This window comes from Oncorhynchus nerka, linkage group LG24 (assembly GCF_034236695.1).
Source record: "Oncorhynchus nerka isolate Pitt River linkage group LG24, Oner_Uvic_2.0, whole genome shotgun sequence".
Taxonomy (NCBI): domain Eukaryota; kingdom Metazoa; phylum Chordata; class Actinopteri; order Salmoniformes; family Salmonidae; genus Oncorhynchus; species Oncorhynchus nerka.
Genome location: NC_088419.1, coordinates 79,323,194 through 79,340,204, shown reverse-complemented (window position 1 = coordinate 79,340,204; position 17,011 = coordinate 79,323,194). Strand labels below are relative to the sequence as shown.

Below are 17,011 nucleotides of genomic sequence, written 5' to 3'. Positions count from 1 at the left end.
CCTGGGGGAACACACTTTCTAGTGGGCTTAAATTGAAAACATGGTAAATACAAATGGCAATATCATCCACTATTATCCTCAGTAATTTTCCATCCAAGTTGTCAGACCACGGTGGCTTGTCATTGTTGATTGACAATAATCATTTATTTTTTCCTAAAATTGTGTGTGTGTGTGTGTGTGTGCTTGTCTAGGAGAGTTGTAATTACACTCTAATCAGGGTCAGACTCAATATGTCCTCTTATGTGAGGTTGGGCCCATTCAGGTTTCAGTCGATATGGGGGTGAGGGTCAGGAGGGACAGCTATCAGCCAGGAGCACCACTCCTCAATTATTTAACCCTGCATCACCCAAACACACACACACTGCCACCTCCACTCCTCCCCTGTACCCCTCTGGTGACTCCCTGAACCCCAATCACACTGCCACCTCCACCCCTCCCCTGTACCCCTCTGGTGACTCCCTGAGCCACAATCACACTGCCACCTCCACCCCTCCCCTGTACCCCTCTGGTGACTCCCTGAGCCACAATCACACTGCCACCTCCACCCCTCCTCTGTACCCCTCTGGTGACTCCCTGAACCCCAATCACACTGCCACCTCCACCCCTCCCCTGTACCCCTCTGGTGACTCCCTGAGCCACAATCACACTGCCACCTCCACCCCTCCCCTGTACCCCTCTGGTGACTCCCTGAGCCACAATCACACTGCCACCTCCACCCCTCCCCTGTACCCCTCTGGTGACTCCCTGAGCCACAATCACACTGCCACCTCCACCCCTCCCTGTACCCCTCTGGTGACTCCCTGAGCCACAATCACACTGCCACCTCCACCCCTCCCCTGTACCCCTCTGGTGACTCCCTGAACCCCAATCACACTGCCACCTCCACCCTCCCTGTACCCCTCTGGTGTTTCCCTGAACCCCAATCACACTGCCACTTCCACCCCTCCCCTGTACCCCTCTGGTGACTCCTGAGCTACAATCACACTGCCACCTCCACCCCTCCTCTGTACCCCTCTGGTGACTCCCTGAGCCACAATCACACTGCCACCTCCACCCCTCCCCTGTACCCTTCTGGTGACTCCCTGAACCCCAATCCTACTGCCACCTCCACACCTCTCCTGTACCCCTCTGGTGACTCCCTGAGCCACAATCACACTGCCACCTCCACCCCTCCTCTGTACCCCTCTGGTGACTCCCTGAGCCACAATCATACTGCCACCTCCACCCCTCCACTGTACCCCTCTGGTGACTCCCTGAACCCCAATCACACTGCCACCTCCACCCCTCCCCTGTACCCCTCTGGTGACTCCCTGAACCCCAATCACACTGCCACCTCCACCCCTCCCCTGTACCCCTCTGGTGTTTCCCTGAGCCACAATCACACTGCCACCCTTCTCTACTTCTGCAGTAGTCTCTGTAATCCCCTATCTCCTCTCTGTGCTGTGGATTTAGCTTCTAAATATAGAACCTGGTGTCCTGTTGGGGTGCAAGAGACCTCTCTCTCCCCTCCCCCTCTCCCTCTCTCTCTCTCTCTCTCTCTCTCTCTCTCTTTCCCTCTCTTTCCCTCTCCCTTTCTATTTCTCTCTCTCTTTATCTATCTTCTCTTATCTGTCTCTCTCCCCTCCCCTCTCTTTCTCCCCTCTCTCTCTCTTTGTCCCTCTCTCATCATTCTCTCTCTCTTATCAGTCTCTCTCTCTCTCTCTTTCATCACTCTTAATAAGTCACCACTGATATTCTGATCCAATGGCCTCACTGCCACAGAAAAGGACCAAAGTCGACTGGACGACTCACTCTTTTTAGAAGCAGGCCAATGTTTTAGCATAAAAGTATTTGGAGGAGAAAGTCTCGACTCGCTGTCTCTCACAGATTCATTTCAATGAGCTAAAATGTGCTCTAGTCAGATAGCGTTCACAGCACCCTCTGATGCTTTTCCCATACAACAAGATGAGTCATACATCTGAAGGCAATGACATTCAAAAGTGGAAAGTGCATGGATGAAGACAGACCTATACAGCCACAGGAACTTAGTAGAAATCGGTGGTGTACACTATATGAACTTACATGACAGTAATATAGATATGGTATAGAATATCTAAATATATGGTGATATAACAGGTGAAGGTGTGACAGGGAGTTACAGATAGTATTAAGACAGTAAGTCCAGTATAGTTTGTGTCGCTTGTTGATGACAGCATGACACTCACTGTGGACATGAAGCAGTGGTCCAGGTTCTCATCAGCGAACAGAACTCCGTCCTTGATGAAAACGGCACTGGCTCTCAGGATGAATGAGGAAAATAGGTTGATGTGGATGTAGTTCCTGGTACAGTGGAACTTCCTGTACAGGAGAGTCAACTTCCTGTTAGACTGACCTAATTTCCTGTCATGTTAGAGAGTCCATATTGAATATGACCGCAATCCAGTCTTCCAGTGTTATCTATTTATCATCACAGCTTTATCATGTATCTGTGTGTATCTAAGGAATAAATATTGGACTGAGTATGTCCTAGTGTTACCTGAACACAGTGAAGACAAAGATGGCTGATATGAGGGAGACGAGGGAGGTGGCATATCCAGCGGTGTACACCTGACTGATGGTGTAGAAGTATGTTGTCTGGAAAGCAACAGGTCAGAGGTCAAAAAGAAACATACAGTGCAGGACTTCAAATCCCATCAGTAGGCTGCCCTCTATGTCCCTCATATACTCAATCATATAATAGTGTCATGACATACTGTATACTGAGAAAACAGTACAAGTGTAGCGAATGAACATATCGGGCCAGGAAAGATACTGTTGTGTTTCTGTCTAGGGAGTTACACTACTTAATAAGCATTTTAAGATGCACAGCACGATCACACACCTTCCTCATGGCCTTGGCAAGTGTATGTGTGTCTGCGTCTTCTAGGTGTACGAGGGTGTGTGGAGATACGTGTGTCTGCGTCTTCTAGGTGTACGAGGGTGTGTGGAGATACGTGTCTCTGCGTCTTCTAGGTGTACGAGGGTGTGTGGAGATACGTGTGTCTGCGTCTTCTAGGTGTACGAGGGTGTGTGGAGATACGTGTGTCTGCGTCTTCTAGGTGTACGAGGGTGTGTGGAGATATGTGTGTCTGCGTCTTCTAGGTGTACGAGGGTGTGTGGAGATACGTGTGTCTGTGTCTTCTAGGTGTACGAGGGTGTGTGGAGATATGTGTGTCTGCGTCTTCTAGGTGTACGAGGGTGTGTGGAGATACGTGTGTCTGTGTCTTCTAGGTGTACGAGGGTGTGTGGAGATACGTGTCTCTGCGTCTTCTAGGTGTACGAGGGTGTGTGGAGATATGTGTGTCTGCGTCTTCTAGGTGTACGAGGGTGTGTGGAGATATGTGTGTCTGCGTGTTCTAGGTGTACGAGGGTGTGTGGAGATTGTGTGTCTGCGTCTTCTAGGTGTACAAGGGTGTGTGGAGATTGTGTGTCGGCGTCATCTAGGTGTACGAGGGTGTGTGGAGATTGCGTGGAGATTGTGTGTCTGCGTCTTCTAGGTGTACGAGGGTGTGTGGAGATTGTGTGGAGATTGTGTGTCTGCATCTTCTAGGTGTACGAGGGTGTGTGGAGATTGTGTGTCTGCATCTTCTAGGTGTAAGAGGGTGTTTGGAGATTGTGTGTATATGGGGAGTGGTTGGGAATGAGACAGAGGGAGGGATGTGACAGGAGGATGAGAAGAGCCCCCTGAGCAATCAGCTATCAGCTAGGAAGTCTGGGATGTTAATCTATCCTTCTCATCTCTCACTCTGTCTGTCCTACCATTTATTTTCTCTTTGCATTTCCTTTCAAACTTGTGATTTGTCTAAATGTATTTGTTGCCAGATGGTTAGCGTGAATGGCCTGCAGAAACAGCCAGGGCTTTCTCAGATGAATACTCAAATATCCATTGTTAGTGATGTAACGAGAGATAGTCATGTTTTTGTTTGGCTGCCTGGCTGGCCGACCTGTTAGTAACACAATAAAGTAACACAACCGACGTTCAACAATGCTTACAGCATGTGAATGAGAGAGAGAGAGAGAGAGAGAGAGAGAGAGAGAGAGAGAGAGAGGAGAGAGAGAGAGAGAGAGAGGAGAGAGAGAGACAGAGAGAGAGACAGAGAGAGAGAGAGAGAGAGAGAGAGAGAGAGTGAGAGAGAGAGAGAGAGAGAGAGAGAGAGAGAGAGACAGAGAGAGAGAGAGAGAGAGAGAGAGAGAGAGAGAGAGAGAGAGAGACAGAGAGAGAGAGAGAGAGAGAGAGAGAGAGAGAGAGAAGAGAGAAAGACAGAGAGAGAGAGAGAGAGAGAGAGAGAGAGAGAGAGAGAGACAGAGATAGAGAGAGAGAGAGAGAGAGAGAGAGAGAGAGAGAGAGAGAGAGAGAGAGAGAGGAGAGAGAGCGAGAGGAGAGAGAGGAGAGAGAGAGAGAGAGAGAGGAGAGAGAGAGAGAGGAGAGAGAGAGAGAGAGATAATAATAATTTCCAGTAATAATGAAGATGCAGAAAATATCATTAAAATTTTGGCTACATCTAAATTCAAGTCCAAATTCGAGTCTACAATTTAAAGCACTTCAAGCCCAAGAGCTGAGCCCAGAAACGAGCCCTCTCAGTCAGCTTGTGTTGGACCTCACCAACCAAGCTGACACCAGCACTGCTTCAAAAGAAAGAATTCCAATAAGCAAAATCATGAACCAATCAAAGGAATCATATTTACAATACTGAAAAAACGAAACAAAATCCCAAAGCCGACTAAATTGCTATCTGACCCTAAACAGAGAATATGAATTGGCTGATTATCTCTACTCTGTCAGAGATACGAAGCAGAGACAGATCCTTACCAAGTACAGGCTGAGTGACCACCGATTGGCAATAGAAACCGGCAGACATAAAAAGACATGGCTACCCAAAGAGGAGCGTGTATGTGGTCACTGCATGACAGGGGAGGTAGAGACAGAGATGCACTTTCTCCTTTACTGTGATAAATATTCCTCACAAAGAGATTCATTATTCACAGAAATGACTACATATATTCCAAATTTTTACAAATTGAACCCAGAGGAAAAACTAAGAATACTCATGGGCGAAGGAGCAATGGCTCCTCTTGCAGCCAAATACGTTTTTTCCTGCCATAGCCTGAGGGACACTGAATAATAACATCTGCATAGTAAGCAGTAACTTACTTATTATTACTATTATTGTTATGACTATAATTATTCATGTTTATCATTCCAAATATGGGTGGTAATGGTAGTGATAACAGTTTAGTGATGGTAGTAGTAGTCGTAGTAATGATGATTGTAGTTGTAGTACTGATATAAAGAAGAAGATGACCGTTATTTAGTTATAAGTTAGTTATAGTTTCATTTTCCATAATTTGATTTGATATTTATTACATTTCTACTATTGACTGTTACCATTTTATTGTTATTATTTTTGTATTTAATTTTGTATTATTATTTACTACCATTTTATATTATTATTTGCTATCATTTATTATTTTGTTACAATGTATATTGTATACATTGTTGCTTTGGCAATATTGACACAATGTTTTTCATGCTAATAAAGCAGCTTGAATTTGAATTTGAGAGAGAGAGAGAGAGAGAGAGAGAGAGAGAGAGAGAGAGAGAGAGAGAGAGGAGAGAAAAAAAGAGTAGGCCTATAGTGAGATCGGTAGTTCGGACTGAATACGTAGATGGTTGAATAAGTACATGAATTAATGTCTCAGTGGAGTTGTTACATTTTGAAATGTGACAAATTCTCCCCTCAACCAATCCCATTCTATCTCCCCTGAGAAGAAAATTGAACAATGAGAATTCGGATGAGTGATTAAATGAGTGAGTAAGTAAAAGAGAAGGTTGAGGTCGAGAGTGGTGTGGTGGGGTGTCTCTAACCTCTGATCCTGTCTCTGACTCATCTGCGAACTCACAGGCCTCCTCATATGTAGGGTACAGCTCTGTCCAGCCAGCCTTCGTACAGTTCCTGAAGATGTAGCCTGGTAAACAGATCAACCAATCAGAGGTAGACTGCAGGTCTAATCCCCGGGACTAAACTCAAGAGGGTTGCCAGTTCATTCTCACCTCACATAGAATAACAAGACAGAACTACAGCATTACTACTTCAGTTATACAGATGGATGCATTCATGAGATAGAGACAACAACAAAAAATCCATAGAGTTTTACAGTACAACACTGTTCAATAATGTACAATACTAGACAGTGAAATACTGTAATACAGAACGCAGCAGGCAAATTAATTACGTAGAGAACTGTCTTCTCTATGCACTATATATCTCTTTATAATCATACTTATCATGTGCCGTATATCTCTTTATAATCATACTCATCATGTACTGTATATCTCTTTATAATCATACTTATCATGTACGGTATATCTCTTTATAAACATACTTATCATGTACTGTATATCTCTTTATAATCATACTTATCATGTACTGTATATCTCTTTATAATCATACTTATCATGTACTGTATATCTCTTTATAATCATACTTATCATATACTGTATATCTCTTTATAATCATACTCATCATGTAGTGTATATGATTGCCTGTGTCGTGTAGGTGCTGTTGTCATGTTGACGTGTGTGTGTGTGTGTGTGTGCATGTGTGTGTGTGTGCATGCATGTGTGTGTTCCTGTGTGCGTGTGTGTGTTCCTGTGTGCGTGTGTGTGTTCCTGTGTGCGTATGTGTGTTCCTGTGTGCGTGTGTGTGTTCCTGTGTGCGTGTGTGTGTTCCTGTGTGCGTATGTGTGTTCCTGTGTGCGTGTGTGTGTTCCTGTGTGCGTATGTGTGTTCCTGTGTGCGTGTGTGTGTTCCTGTGTGCGTATGTGTGTTCCTGTGTGCGTGTGTGTGTTCCTGTGTGCGTGTGTGTGTTTCTGTGTGCATGTGTGTATTCCTGTGTGCGTGTGTGTGTTCCTGTGTGCATGTGTGTGTTCCTGTGTGCGTGTGTGTATTCCTGTGTGCGTGTGTGTGTTCCTGTGTGTGTGTGTGTGTGTTCCTGTGTGCGTGTGTGTGTGTTCCTGTGTGTGTGTGTGTGTTCCTGTGTGCGTGTGTGTGTTCCTGTGTGCGTGTGTGTGTTCCTGTGTGCGTGTGTGTGTTCCTGTGTGCGTGCGTGTGTTCCTGTGTGTGTGTTCCTGTGTGCGTGTTCCTGTGTGCGTGTGTGTTCCTGTGTGCGTGTGTGTGTTCCTGTGTGTGTGTTCCTGGGTGTGTGTGTGTGTTCCTGTGTGCGTGTGTGTGTTCCTGTGTGCGTGTTCCTGTGTGCGTGTGTGTTCCTGTGTGCGTGTGTGTGTTCCTGTGTGTGTGTTCCTGTGTGTGTGTTCCTGTGTGCGTGTGTGTGTTCCTGTGTGCGTGTGTGTGTTCCTGTCTGCGTGTTGTTTTCATGTTGATAGGGGTTAAGGGATCAGAGAGGGCTGTGTAATTATTTCTACAGACTGATTAGACAGAGGATTAGATGAACCACAGAGGGCAACGACACAAGAGATCTTAGAGGCAGGAAACAATGAACAGCTAGAAACACACCACACACAGAGAGAGAAGAGGGGAAGAGATGGAAACAAACACTGACAAGGGAGGGAAAGAGAGAGAGTTCATTCTGTCTTTCAGCAGCAGAGAAAATGGAGACAATACATTGACAGAGAGAACTTACATAGAAAGAGAAAACAGCATGAGGGAGAAACCAAGAGAAGTCCCCTGAAAAAGCATGTAATGAGGATAAGAGAGAAAAGGAGGATGAGGATAAGAGAGAAAGGAGGATGAGGATAAGAGAGGAGGGGAGGATGAGAGAGGAGAGGAGGATGATGATAAGAGAGGAGGGGAGGATAGGAGAGGAGGATAAGGATAAGAGAGGAGAGGAGGATGAGGATAAGAGAGGAGGGGAGGATAAGAGAGAAAAGGAGGATGAGGATAAGAGAGGAGGGGAGGATAAGAGAGGAGAGGAGGAGGATGATAAGAGAGGAGAGGAGGATAAGAGATGAGAGGAGGAGGATGATAAGAGAGGAGGGTAGGATAAGAGAGGAGAGGAGGATAAGGATAAGAGAGGAGAAGAGGATGAGGATAAGAGAGGAGGGGAGGATAATAGAGTAGAGGAGGATGTGGATAAGAGAGGAGAAGATGATGAAGAGAAGAGAGTAGATGAGGATGAGGATAAGAGAGGAGTGGAGGATGAGGATATGAGAGGAGAGGAGGATGAGGATAAGAGAGGAGAGGAGGATGAAGATAAGAGAGGAGGGGAGGATAAGAGAGGAGAGGAGGATGAGGATAAGAGAGGAGGGGAGGATGAGGAAAAGAGAAGAGGGGGGGATGAGGATAAGAGAGGAGAGGAGGATGAGGATAAGAAAGGAGAGGAGGATGAGGATAAGAGAGTAGAGGAGGATGAGGATAAGAGAGGAGAGGAGGATGAGGATGAGAAAGTAGAGGAGGATGAGGATAAGATAGGAGAGGAGGATGAGGATAAGAGAGGAGAGGAGGATGAGGATAAGAGAGGAGAGAAGGATGAGGAAAAGAGAAGAGGGGAGGATGAGGATAAGAGGGGAAGGGAGGAGAAGACAGGAGAGGAGGATGAGGATAAGAGAGGAGGGAAGGATGAGGAAAAGAGAGGAGGGAACGATGAGGATAAGAGAGGAGAGGAGGATGAGGATAAGAAAGGAGAGGAGGATGAGGAAAAGAGAAGAGGGGAGGATGAGGATAAGAGAGGAGAGAAGGATGAGGATAAGAAAGGAGAGGAGGATTAGGATAAGAGAGTAGAGGAGGATGAGGATAAGAGAGGAGGGGAGGATGAGGATAAGAGAGGAGAGGAGGATGAGAATAAGAAAGGAGAGGAGGATAAGAGAGGAGAGGAGGATGAGGATAAGAGAGGAGAGGGGGATGAGGATAAGAGAGGAGAGGAGGATGAGAATAAGAGAGGAGGGGAGGAGAAGACAGGAGAGGAGGATGAGGATAAGAGAGTAGAGGAGGATGAGGACAAGAGAGGAGGGAAGGATGAGGATAAGGGAGTAGAGGAGGATGAGGATAAGAGAGTAGAGGAGGATAAGGATAAGAGAGTAGAGGAGGATGAGCATAAGAGAGTAAAGGAGGATGAGGATAAGAGAGGGGAGGAGGATGAGAATAAGAGAGGAGGGGAGGAGAAGACAGGAGAGGAGGATGAGGATAAGAGAGGAGGAGAGGAGAAGACAGGAGAGGAGGATGAGGATAAGAGAGTAGAGGAGGATGAGGAAAAGAGAGGAGGGAAGGATAAGGATAAGAGAGTAGAGGAGGATGAGGATAAGAGAGGGGAGGAAGATGAGAATAAGAGAGGAGGGGAGGAGAAGACAGGAGAGGAGGATGAGGATAAGAGAGGAGGGGAGGAGAAGACAGGAGAGGAGGATGAGAATAAGGGAGTAGAGGAGGATGAGGATAAGAGAGGGGAGGAAGATGAGAATAAGAGAGGAGGGGAGGAGAAGACAGGAGAGGAGGATGAGGATAAGAGAGGAGGGGGGGAGAAGACAGGAGAGGAGGATGAGAATAAGGGAGTAGAGGAGGATGAGGATAAGAGAGGAGAGGAGGATAAGGATAAGAGAGTAGAGGAGGATGAGGATAAGAGAGTAGAGGAGGATGAGGATAAGAGAGGAGAGGATGATAAGTGAGGAGAGGAGGATGAGGATGAGAGAGTAGAGGAGGGTGAGGATAAGATAGGAGAGGAGGATGAGGATAAGAGAGGAGGGGAGGATAAGAGAGGAGAGGAGAATGAGGATAAGAGAGTAGAGGAGGATGAGGATAAGGGAGGAGCAGAGGATGAGGATAAGAGAGGAGTGGAGAGGAGGAGGAGGATAAGAGAGTAGAGGAGGATGAGGATAAGAGAGGAGGACTAGGCCATCACAATGACGGACGAGGCGACTCCATCAAACACACAACTATAAGCACGCACACGCACACACACACACACACACGCACACACACACACACAGACACACACACACACAGTATGATGTTATGATGGAGGAGGGGTGTCAGTCCGTCACAGGAGAAATAGCCCCACTGCTCAGTTCATTAGCATTTAATGGATCGGACCATATTTCCATCTGCTTCTTAGTGAGATAGGTGGGAGGCGATATGGAGACGCACCTCCCTCTGTCCTCTGGAGAGACTGATAAATCTCTCTTTCACTAGAGTACATACAAACCCTCAACACTCAATTAACACACAAACTTTCTCTATATCGCTCATACAAACACTGTCCTCCTGTCTAGCAGCTGTTTGGCAGTAGCAGCCTACAGAGCTGATACCTTCATCCTCCTCCAAGGGTCATCTTGATGTCACCAGCAGGGTGCAGGGTGCCGGGTGCAGGGTGCAGGGTGCAGGGTGCAGGGTGGGGACAACAGGGAGCTAAAACCTCAACCTCAAGGGGATAGGCTGTTATACTATGGATACGGATGATTTGAGTTGGGGAGAAATGACAACTCATTAGGCTCAACAATGTAGGAGACGGGCTGTTATGTAGTCTGGAGCCAGCTAGCTGCATGAGATTTGATTATGGCTTCCAGAATAGGTGTTGTGTATCTCCATGATGACTTGATTTTGCAGTCGAAGCATCTTTCACTACTCTCTCTATGTCACTTCTCCTGCCTCCTGTCTCCTGCCTCCTGCCTCCTGCCTCCTGCCTCCGGTCTCCTGTCTCCTGCCTCCTGCCTACTGTTTCTGTTCTGCAACTGTAGGAGATGTACATTACCAGTCAGAAGTTTGGACCCACCTACTCATTCAAGGGTTTTTCTTTATTTTTACTATTTTCTACATTGTAGAATAATAGTGAAGACATCAAAACTATGAAATAGCACATATGGAATTATGTAGTAACCAAAAAAATATATATAGTTTACATTTCATATTCTTCAAAGTAGCCATCCTTTAACATGCTGACAGCATTGCACACGCTTGGCATTCCCTCAACCAGCTTTAAGGCTAGGCCCCTTTCTTCTCCACTTCCTGTCTGAATGACGTGCCCGAAGTAAACTGCCTGTAGCTCAAGCTCTGAAGCCAGGATATGCATATAATTGGTACCATTGGAAAGAAAACGCTTTAAAGTTTGTAGAAATGTAGGAGTAAAATAAAATAATGTCAAAAATGTAGGAGACTATAACACAATAGATATGGTAGGAGAGTTTTTTTTTGAGACCATGCTCTTACCATGGAAAGCATAGGGGCATACTGAATTCTAGCTCTCAGGATGCAATTCCCATGGCTTCCACAGGGGTTCAGCAGTCTACGTTCAAGGTTTCAGGCTTATAACGTCCGAAACAAATAAGAATAATCAGTTTTAGTACAGGGACACAGTCTTGGAAATTCGTGTTTGGGAATATTTGTGTTTTAGAAATATTATAGTTTGACTACATTTTGAGGACTAAATAATAACGTATTTTGACTTATTGGTACAAAGTTTAGGGGTAGATTTTCAGATTCCTTTCTCTGCATGTTGAACGAGTGGATTACTCAAATCGATGGCGCCAACTAAACTGACTTTTTGGGATATAAAGAAGGATTTTATCTAACAAAACGACACTAATAGCTGGCACCCTTTGGATGACTAATCAGAGGACGATTTTCAAAAAGTAAGTGAATATTTAATCGCTATTTGTGAATTTATGAAACCTGTGCCGGTGGAAAAATATTTTGATGTGGGGCGCCTTCCTCAAACAAGCTCATGGTATGCCTTCACTGTAATAGCTACTGTAAATTGGACATTGCAATTAGATGAACAAGAATTTAAGCTTTCAACCGATATAAGACACTTGTATGTACCTAAATGTTTAATATTCATAATTTTAATGATTATTTATTTGAATTACGCCCCCCAGTTTCACCGGATGTTGTCCCGCTAGCGGGACGCCTGAGGAATGCTTTTCCAACAATCTTTAAGGAGTTCCCACATATGCTGAGCAATTTTTGGCTGCTTTTCCTTCACTCTGCAGTCCAATTCATCCCAAATCACCTCAATTGGGTTGAGGTCGGATGATTGTGGAGGCCAGGTCATCTGATGCAGCACTCCATCACTCTCCTTCTTGGTCAAATAGCCCTTACACAGCCTGGAGGTTGGGTCATTGTGCTGTTGAAAAACAAATGATAGTCCCACTAAGCGCAAACCAGATGGGAGGGCGTTTCACAGCAGAATGCTGTGGTAGCCATGCTGGTCAAGTGTGCCTTGAATTATAAATAAATCACAGACAGTGTCACCAGCAAAGCACCCCCACACCATCACACCTTCTTCTCTATAATTCATGGTGGGAACCACATGTAACCCTCTCACCAGGCTCGAATTTGATATTACCTTTCTTAGAATATCTGAACAGCATGGGATATTTGGTGAGAAGAACATATACAATGAGAATCCCTATTGTAAACTCGCTAGGGTGATGACAACTAGGGGATTACCTTCCGATTGAATGATCATAGATTTTTGTTATTATATATTGATATGCTTTCCCATATAAAATGAAACAGAAACAATGAATGACTACACCAACGCAACAGACATAAGGTTCAAGATGTATATTATCACATTTTCAACGTACCACATCAAAAGAAATAAAAAATAATAAACCCCAATGTCCAAATTACTTGCAAGCTTGGTTAAACCCTTTGGCACGCGTTGGGGCTAAAAAAAATGGCTACTTACATAAAGTCCGGAAGCACCCCACTGTTGTAGTTACTCACTACTCGTAGATATTTCCTCAGCGAAGCATAGCAATTCCGTGCCGGTGTCCACACAAGATCCACAGCAAGCACAGCAGTCAATGCAAACAGTACTTCTTAGCAGCATCAGATAACCCATGGAAATATGAACTCGTTCATCTTCCACAAGCAATTCTCTCCACGTCTCGCACGATGCTAGGCTAACCTCGAAGGTGTCAAATACCTCCACGATGAAACAGTAGCTTCAGTCTCGACTAAGTCTTTCAACCTCTTAGGGCTAGGCGTCCCTTTAGCAGAACACCTGTTGACAACTTGTGGTGAAATTGGAGGGTGAGCAATTCAAATAAATAATCATAAAAATTATGGATATTATTAAACATTAGGTACATACAAGTGTCTTATATCGGTTAAAAGCTTAAAGTCTTGTTCATCTAACTGCATTGTCCAATTTACAATAGGCTTTACAGCGAAAGCATGCCATGTGATTGTTTGAGGACGGCGCCCCTCATCAAAATATTTTTCAACCAGCACAGGCTTCATAAAATCACAAATAGCGATTAAATATTCACTTACTTTTTGAAAATCGTCCACTGATTTGCAATCAAAAGGGTCCCAGCTACAACATGCATGGTCGTTTTGTTAGATAAAATCTGTCTTTACATCCCAAAAAGTCAGTTAAGTTGGAGCCATCGATTTGAGTAATCAACTCGTTAAACATGCAGAGAAAGGACTTGTTCAACATGCAGAAAGGACTTGTTAAAACAAGTCAAAATATGTTTATATTTCATTCTCAGGTACCCTAAAACGTAATCAAACTATAATATTTCATACGGAAAAAAGTATGTTCAATAGAAAAGCAAAATAAGCAGGTGCGCATCCTCTTCGTCGCACGCACAGACTGATTTTTCAACTCTGACTCCCAGTTTCAAAACTCAAAATTCTTCCTTGTTTGGGAAGAAACAAGCCTGAAACCTTGAAGTCGTATGACTTCTAGTGGAAGTCATACAAATTGCAATCTGGGAGCTGGATTTGCATATAGACCCATAGCTTTCCATTGTAAGAGCATGGGCTCTCAAAAATAAACAATTAGGTTTTTCTTTGTATTTTCTCCTACCATATCAATTGTGTTATAGTCTCATACATTATTTTAACATTTCAACAAACTTCAAAGTGGTTCTTTCCAATGGTACCAATTCTATGCATATCCTGCTTCTGGGCCTGAGTAACAGGCAGTTTACTTTGGGCACGTCAAACTCTCTTATAAAATCAAAATCAGTATATCCCTTCAAAACTTGGTAGGTATATGTTTTGTTCTATTTTTCTTCACCAACCCTGATAATGTATTTTCATACTTTTCAACATCTCTCCCTCTTTTTCCAACCTCTCCCTTTCCCCAGGCCTCCTGTTAACCAGGTCAGCTCTCCCATTGTCCACAGCTTAACAAGCTACCTTATTGGTCAAAACTTAAACCTCAAAGTATACCAACCTATTCACAATACTTCTTTAAAAGAAATGCATTAACAACATAGAAATTCAGGAGCAATTTGATCACTTTTAAAATCTAATACCAATTAATTATAGCAAATAAACTCTATACCTGGTTTTAACAAGGGTATTACACACACAGAGAGATATTCCATTCATCTGCATCTCACAAAGACACGGCGGTTGGAACCAAAAATCTCAAATTTGGACTCATCAGACCAATGGACAGATTTCCACTGTTCTGATATTCATTGCTCATGTTTCTTGGCCCAAGAAAGTCTCTTCTTATTGTTGGTGTCCTTTAGTAGTGGTTTCTTTACAGCAATTCGACCATGAAGGCCTGATTCACGCAGTCTCCTCTGAACAGTTGATGTTGAGATGTGTCTGTTACTTGAACTCTGTGAAGCATTTATTTGGGCTACAATTTGAGGTGCAGTTAACTCTAATAAACATATCCTCTGTAGCAGATGTAACTCTGGATCTTCCTTTCCTGTGGTGGGCTATCTTCTGTATACCACCTCTACCTTGTCACAACACAACTGATTGGCTCAAACGCATTAAGAAGGAAAGAAATTCCACAAATTAACTTTGAACATGGCACACCTGTCAACTACATTTACATTTACATTTAAGTCATTTAGCAGACGCTCTTATCCAGAGCGACTTACAAATTGGTGCTTTCACCTTATGACATCCAGTGGAACAGCCACTTTACAATAGTGCATCTAGGTCTTTTAAGGGGGGTGAGAAGGATTACTTTATACTATCCTAGGTATTCCTTATAGAGGTGAGGTTTCAGGTGTCTCCGGAAGGTGGTGATTGACTCCGCTGTCCTGGCGTCGTGAGGGAGTTTGTTCCACCATTGGGGGGCCAGAGCAGCGAACAGTTTTGACTGGGCTGAGCGGGAACTGTACTTCCTCAGTGGTAGGGAGGCGAGCAGGCCAGAGGTGGATGAACGCAGTGCCCTTGTTTGGGTGTAGGGCCTGATCAGAGCCTGGAGGTACTGAGGTGCCGTTCCCCTCACAGCTCCGTAGGCAAGCACCATGGTCTTGTAGCGGATGCGAGCTTCAACTGGAAGCCAGTGGAGAGAGCGGAGGAGCGGGGTGACGTGAGAGAACTTGGGAAGGTTGAACACCAGACGGGCTGCGGCGTTCTGGATGAGTTGTAGGGGTTTAATGGCACAGGCAGGGAGCCCAGCCAACAGCGAGTTGCAGTAATCCAGACGGGAGATGACAAGTGCCTGGATTAGGACCTGCGCCGCTTCCTGTGTGAGGCAGGGTCGTACTCTGCGGATGTTGTAGAGCATGAACCTACAGGAACGGGCCACCGCCTTGATGTTATTTGAGAACGACAGGGTGTTGTCCAGGATCACGCCAAGGTTCTTAGCGCTCTGGGACGAGGACACAATGGAGTTGTCAACCGTGATGGCGAGATCATGGAACGGGCAGTCCTTCCCCGGGAGGAAGAGCAGCTCCGTCTTGCCGAGGTTCAGCTTGAGGTGATGATCCGTCATCCACACTGATATGTCTGCCAGACATGCAGAGATGCGATTCGCCACCTGGTCGTCAGAAGGGGGAAAGGAGAAGATTAATTGTGTGTCTTCTGCATAGCAATGATAGGAGAGACCATGTGAGGTTATGACAGAGCCAAGTGACTTGGTGTATAGCGAGAATAGGAGAGGGCCTAGAACAGAGCCCTGGGGGACACCAGTGGTGAGAGCACGTGGTGAGGAGACGGATTCTCGCGACGCCACCTGGTAGGAGCGACATGTCAGGTAGGACGCAATCCAAGCGTGGGCCGCGCCGGAGATGCCCAACTCGGAGAGGGTGGAGAGGAGGATCTGATGGTTCACAGTATCGAAGGCAGCCGATAGGTCTAGAAGGATGCATTCCAGGTCACTACCTCATGGAGCTGGTTGAGAGAATGCCAAGAGTGTGCAAAGCTGTCATCAAGGCAAAGGGTGGCTACTTTGAAGAATCTCAAATATATAATATATTTTGATTACTACATGATTCCATATGTACTATTTCATAGTTTGAGAGCTTCCCTATTATTCTACAATGTAGAAAATAGTAAAACTATAGAAAGACCCTTGAATGAGTAGGTGTGTCCAAACTCTTGACTGGTACTGTATATTACTATGCACTAATGACACCATCATAACAGCTCAGTAGTATATCAAAGCAGCAGCTTCCTGAGATGGTCATTGAACAGGGTGTGGACGGAGATATGCTGTTGGATCACTTCCCACAGAATAACCATTATACCAATGAGAGATCATTTAGACTATCACATCCCTTTATCAGACAGGAAGGTAAATAAGGCAAGTGAGTATGTGTGTGTCTGTGTGAGTTCCCATGTGTTTGTTCACGTATGTGCATGCTGTTGTTTATGCTATGCATCCAACATGACATTTTACAACCTTGGAAAAAGTTCCCCCTGTCCACTCCAGTCAGTCAGATGTGATGGGCAAATCACCAGAAGGCTGTGATGAATATAAATGAGATGAATTAGATGGAACAGAAGAGTGGAGCAGAAAAGCAACAGAGGATGGTGTTCTCTCTCTCCAACCAGCCTGGAGTGTGGACGGGATGACTTAATACACTCACAGTGCCACAACTACAATGACTCAGAGTACGAGGTCACAAGTTGAGAGGAGAATGTGTGTGAGGGAAAATAAATGTGTGTGTGGGGGGGGCATATGCATACTGTAAGCGTTGCTCACGGAAAGGAAGTTAAAGAGTGTTTAACACTTTGGGACTGGGCTATTGGCTGTTATGGAAAATAAATTAGAACTGCACCCATCCAGTACCTCACTCCACTCCACAGTGAGATGGTGAGCGGGAGGAGAAA

The 17,011-nt window shown here is 45.1% G+C and overlaps 1 protein-coding gene across 1 annotated transcript in view; it reads right to left on the bottom strand.

The window, feature by feature from the left end:
- Window positions 1–17,011, bottom strand: part of LOC115126871 (pituitary adenylate cyclase-activating polypeptide type I receptor-like) — a 97,733-nt gene that overhangs the window by 34,852 nt on the left and 45,870 nt on the right. The window contains exons 4-6 of the mRNA XM_065009188.1: window positions 5,885–5,985; window positions 2,516–2,613; window positions 2,205–2,337 (exon numbers count right to left, since the gene is read on the bottom strand). Coding sequence (XP_064865260.1) covers window positions 2,205–2,337; window positions 2,516–2,613; window positions 5,885–5,985 — 332 coding nt within the window. The remainder of the gene's footprint in view (window positions 1–2,204; window positions 2,338–2,515; window positions 2,614–5,884; window positions 5,986–17,011) is intronic.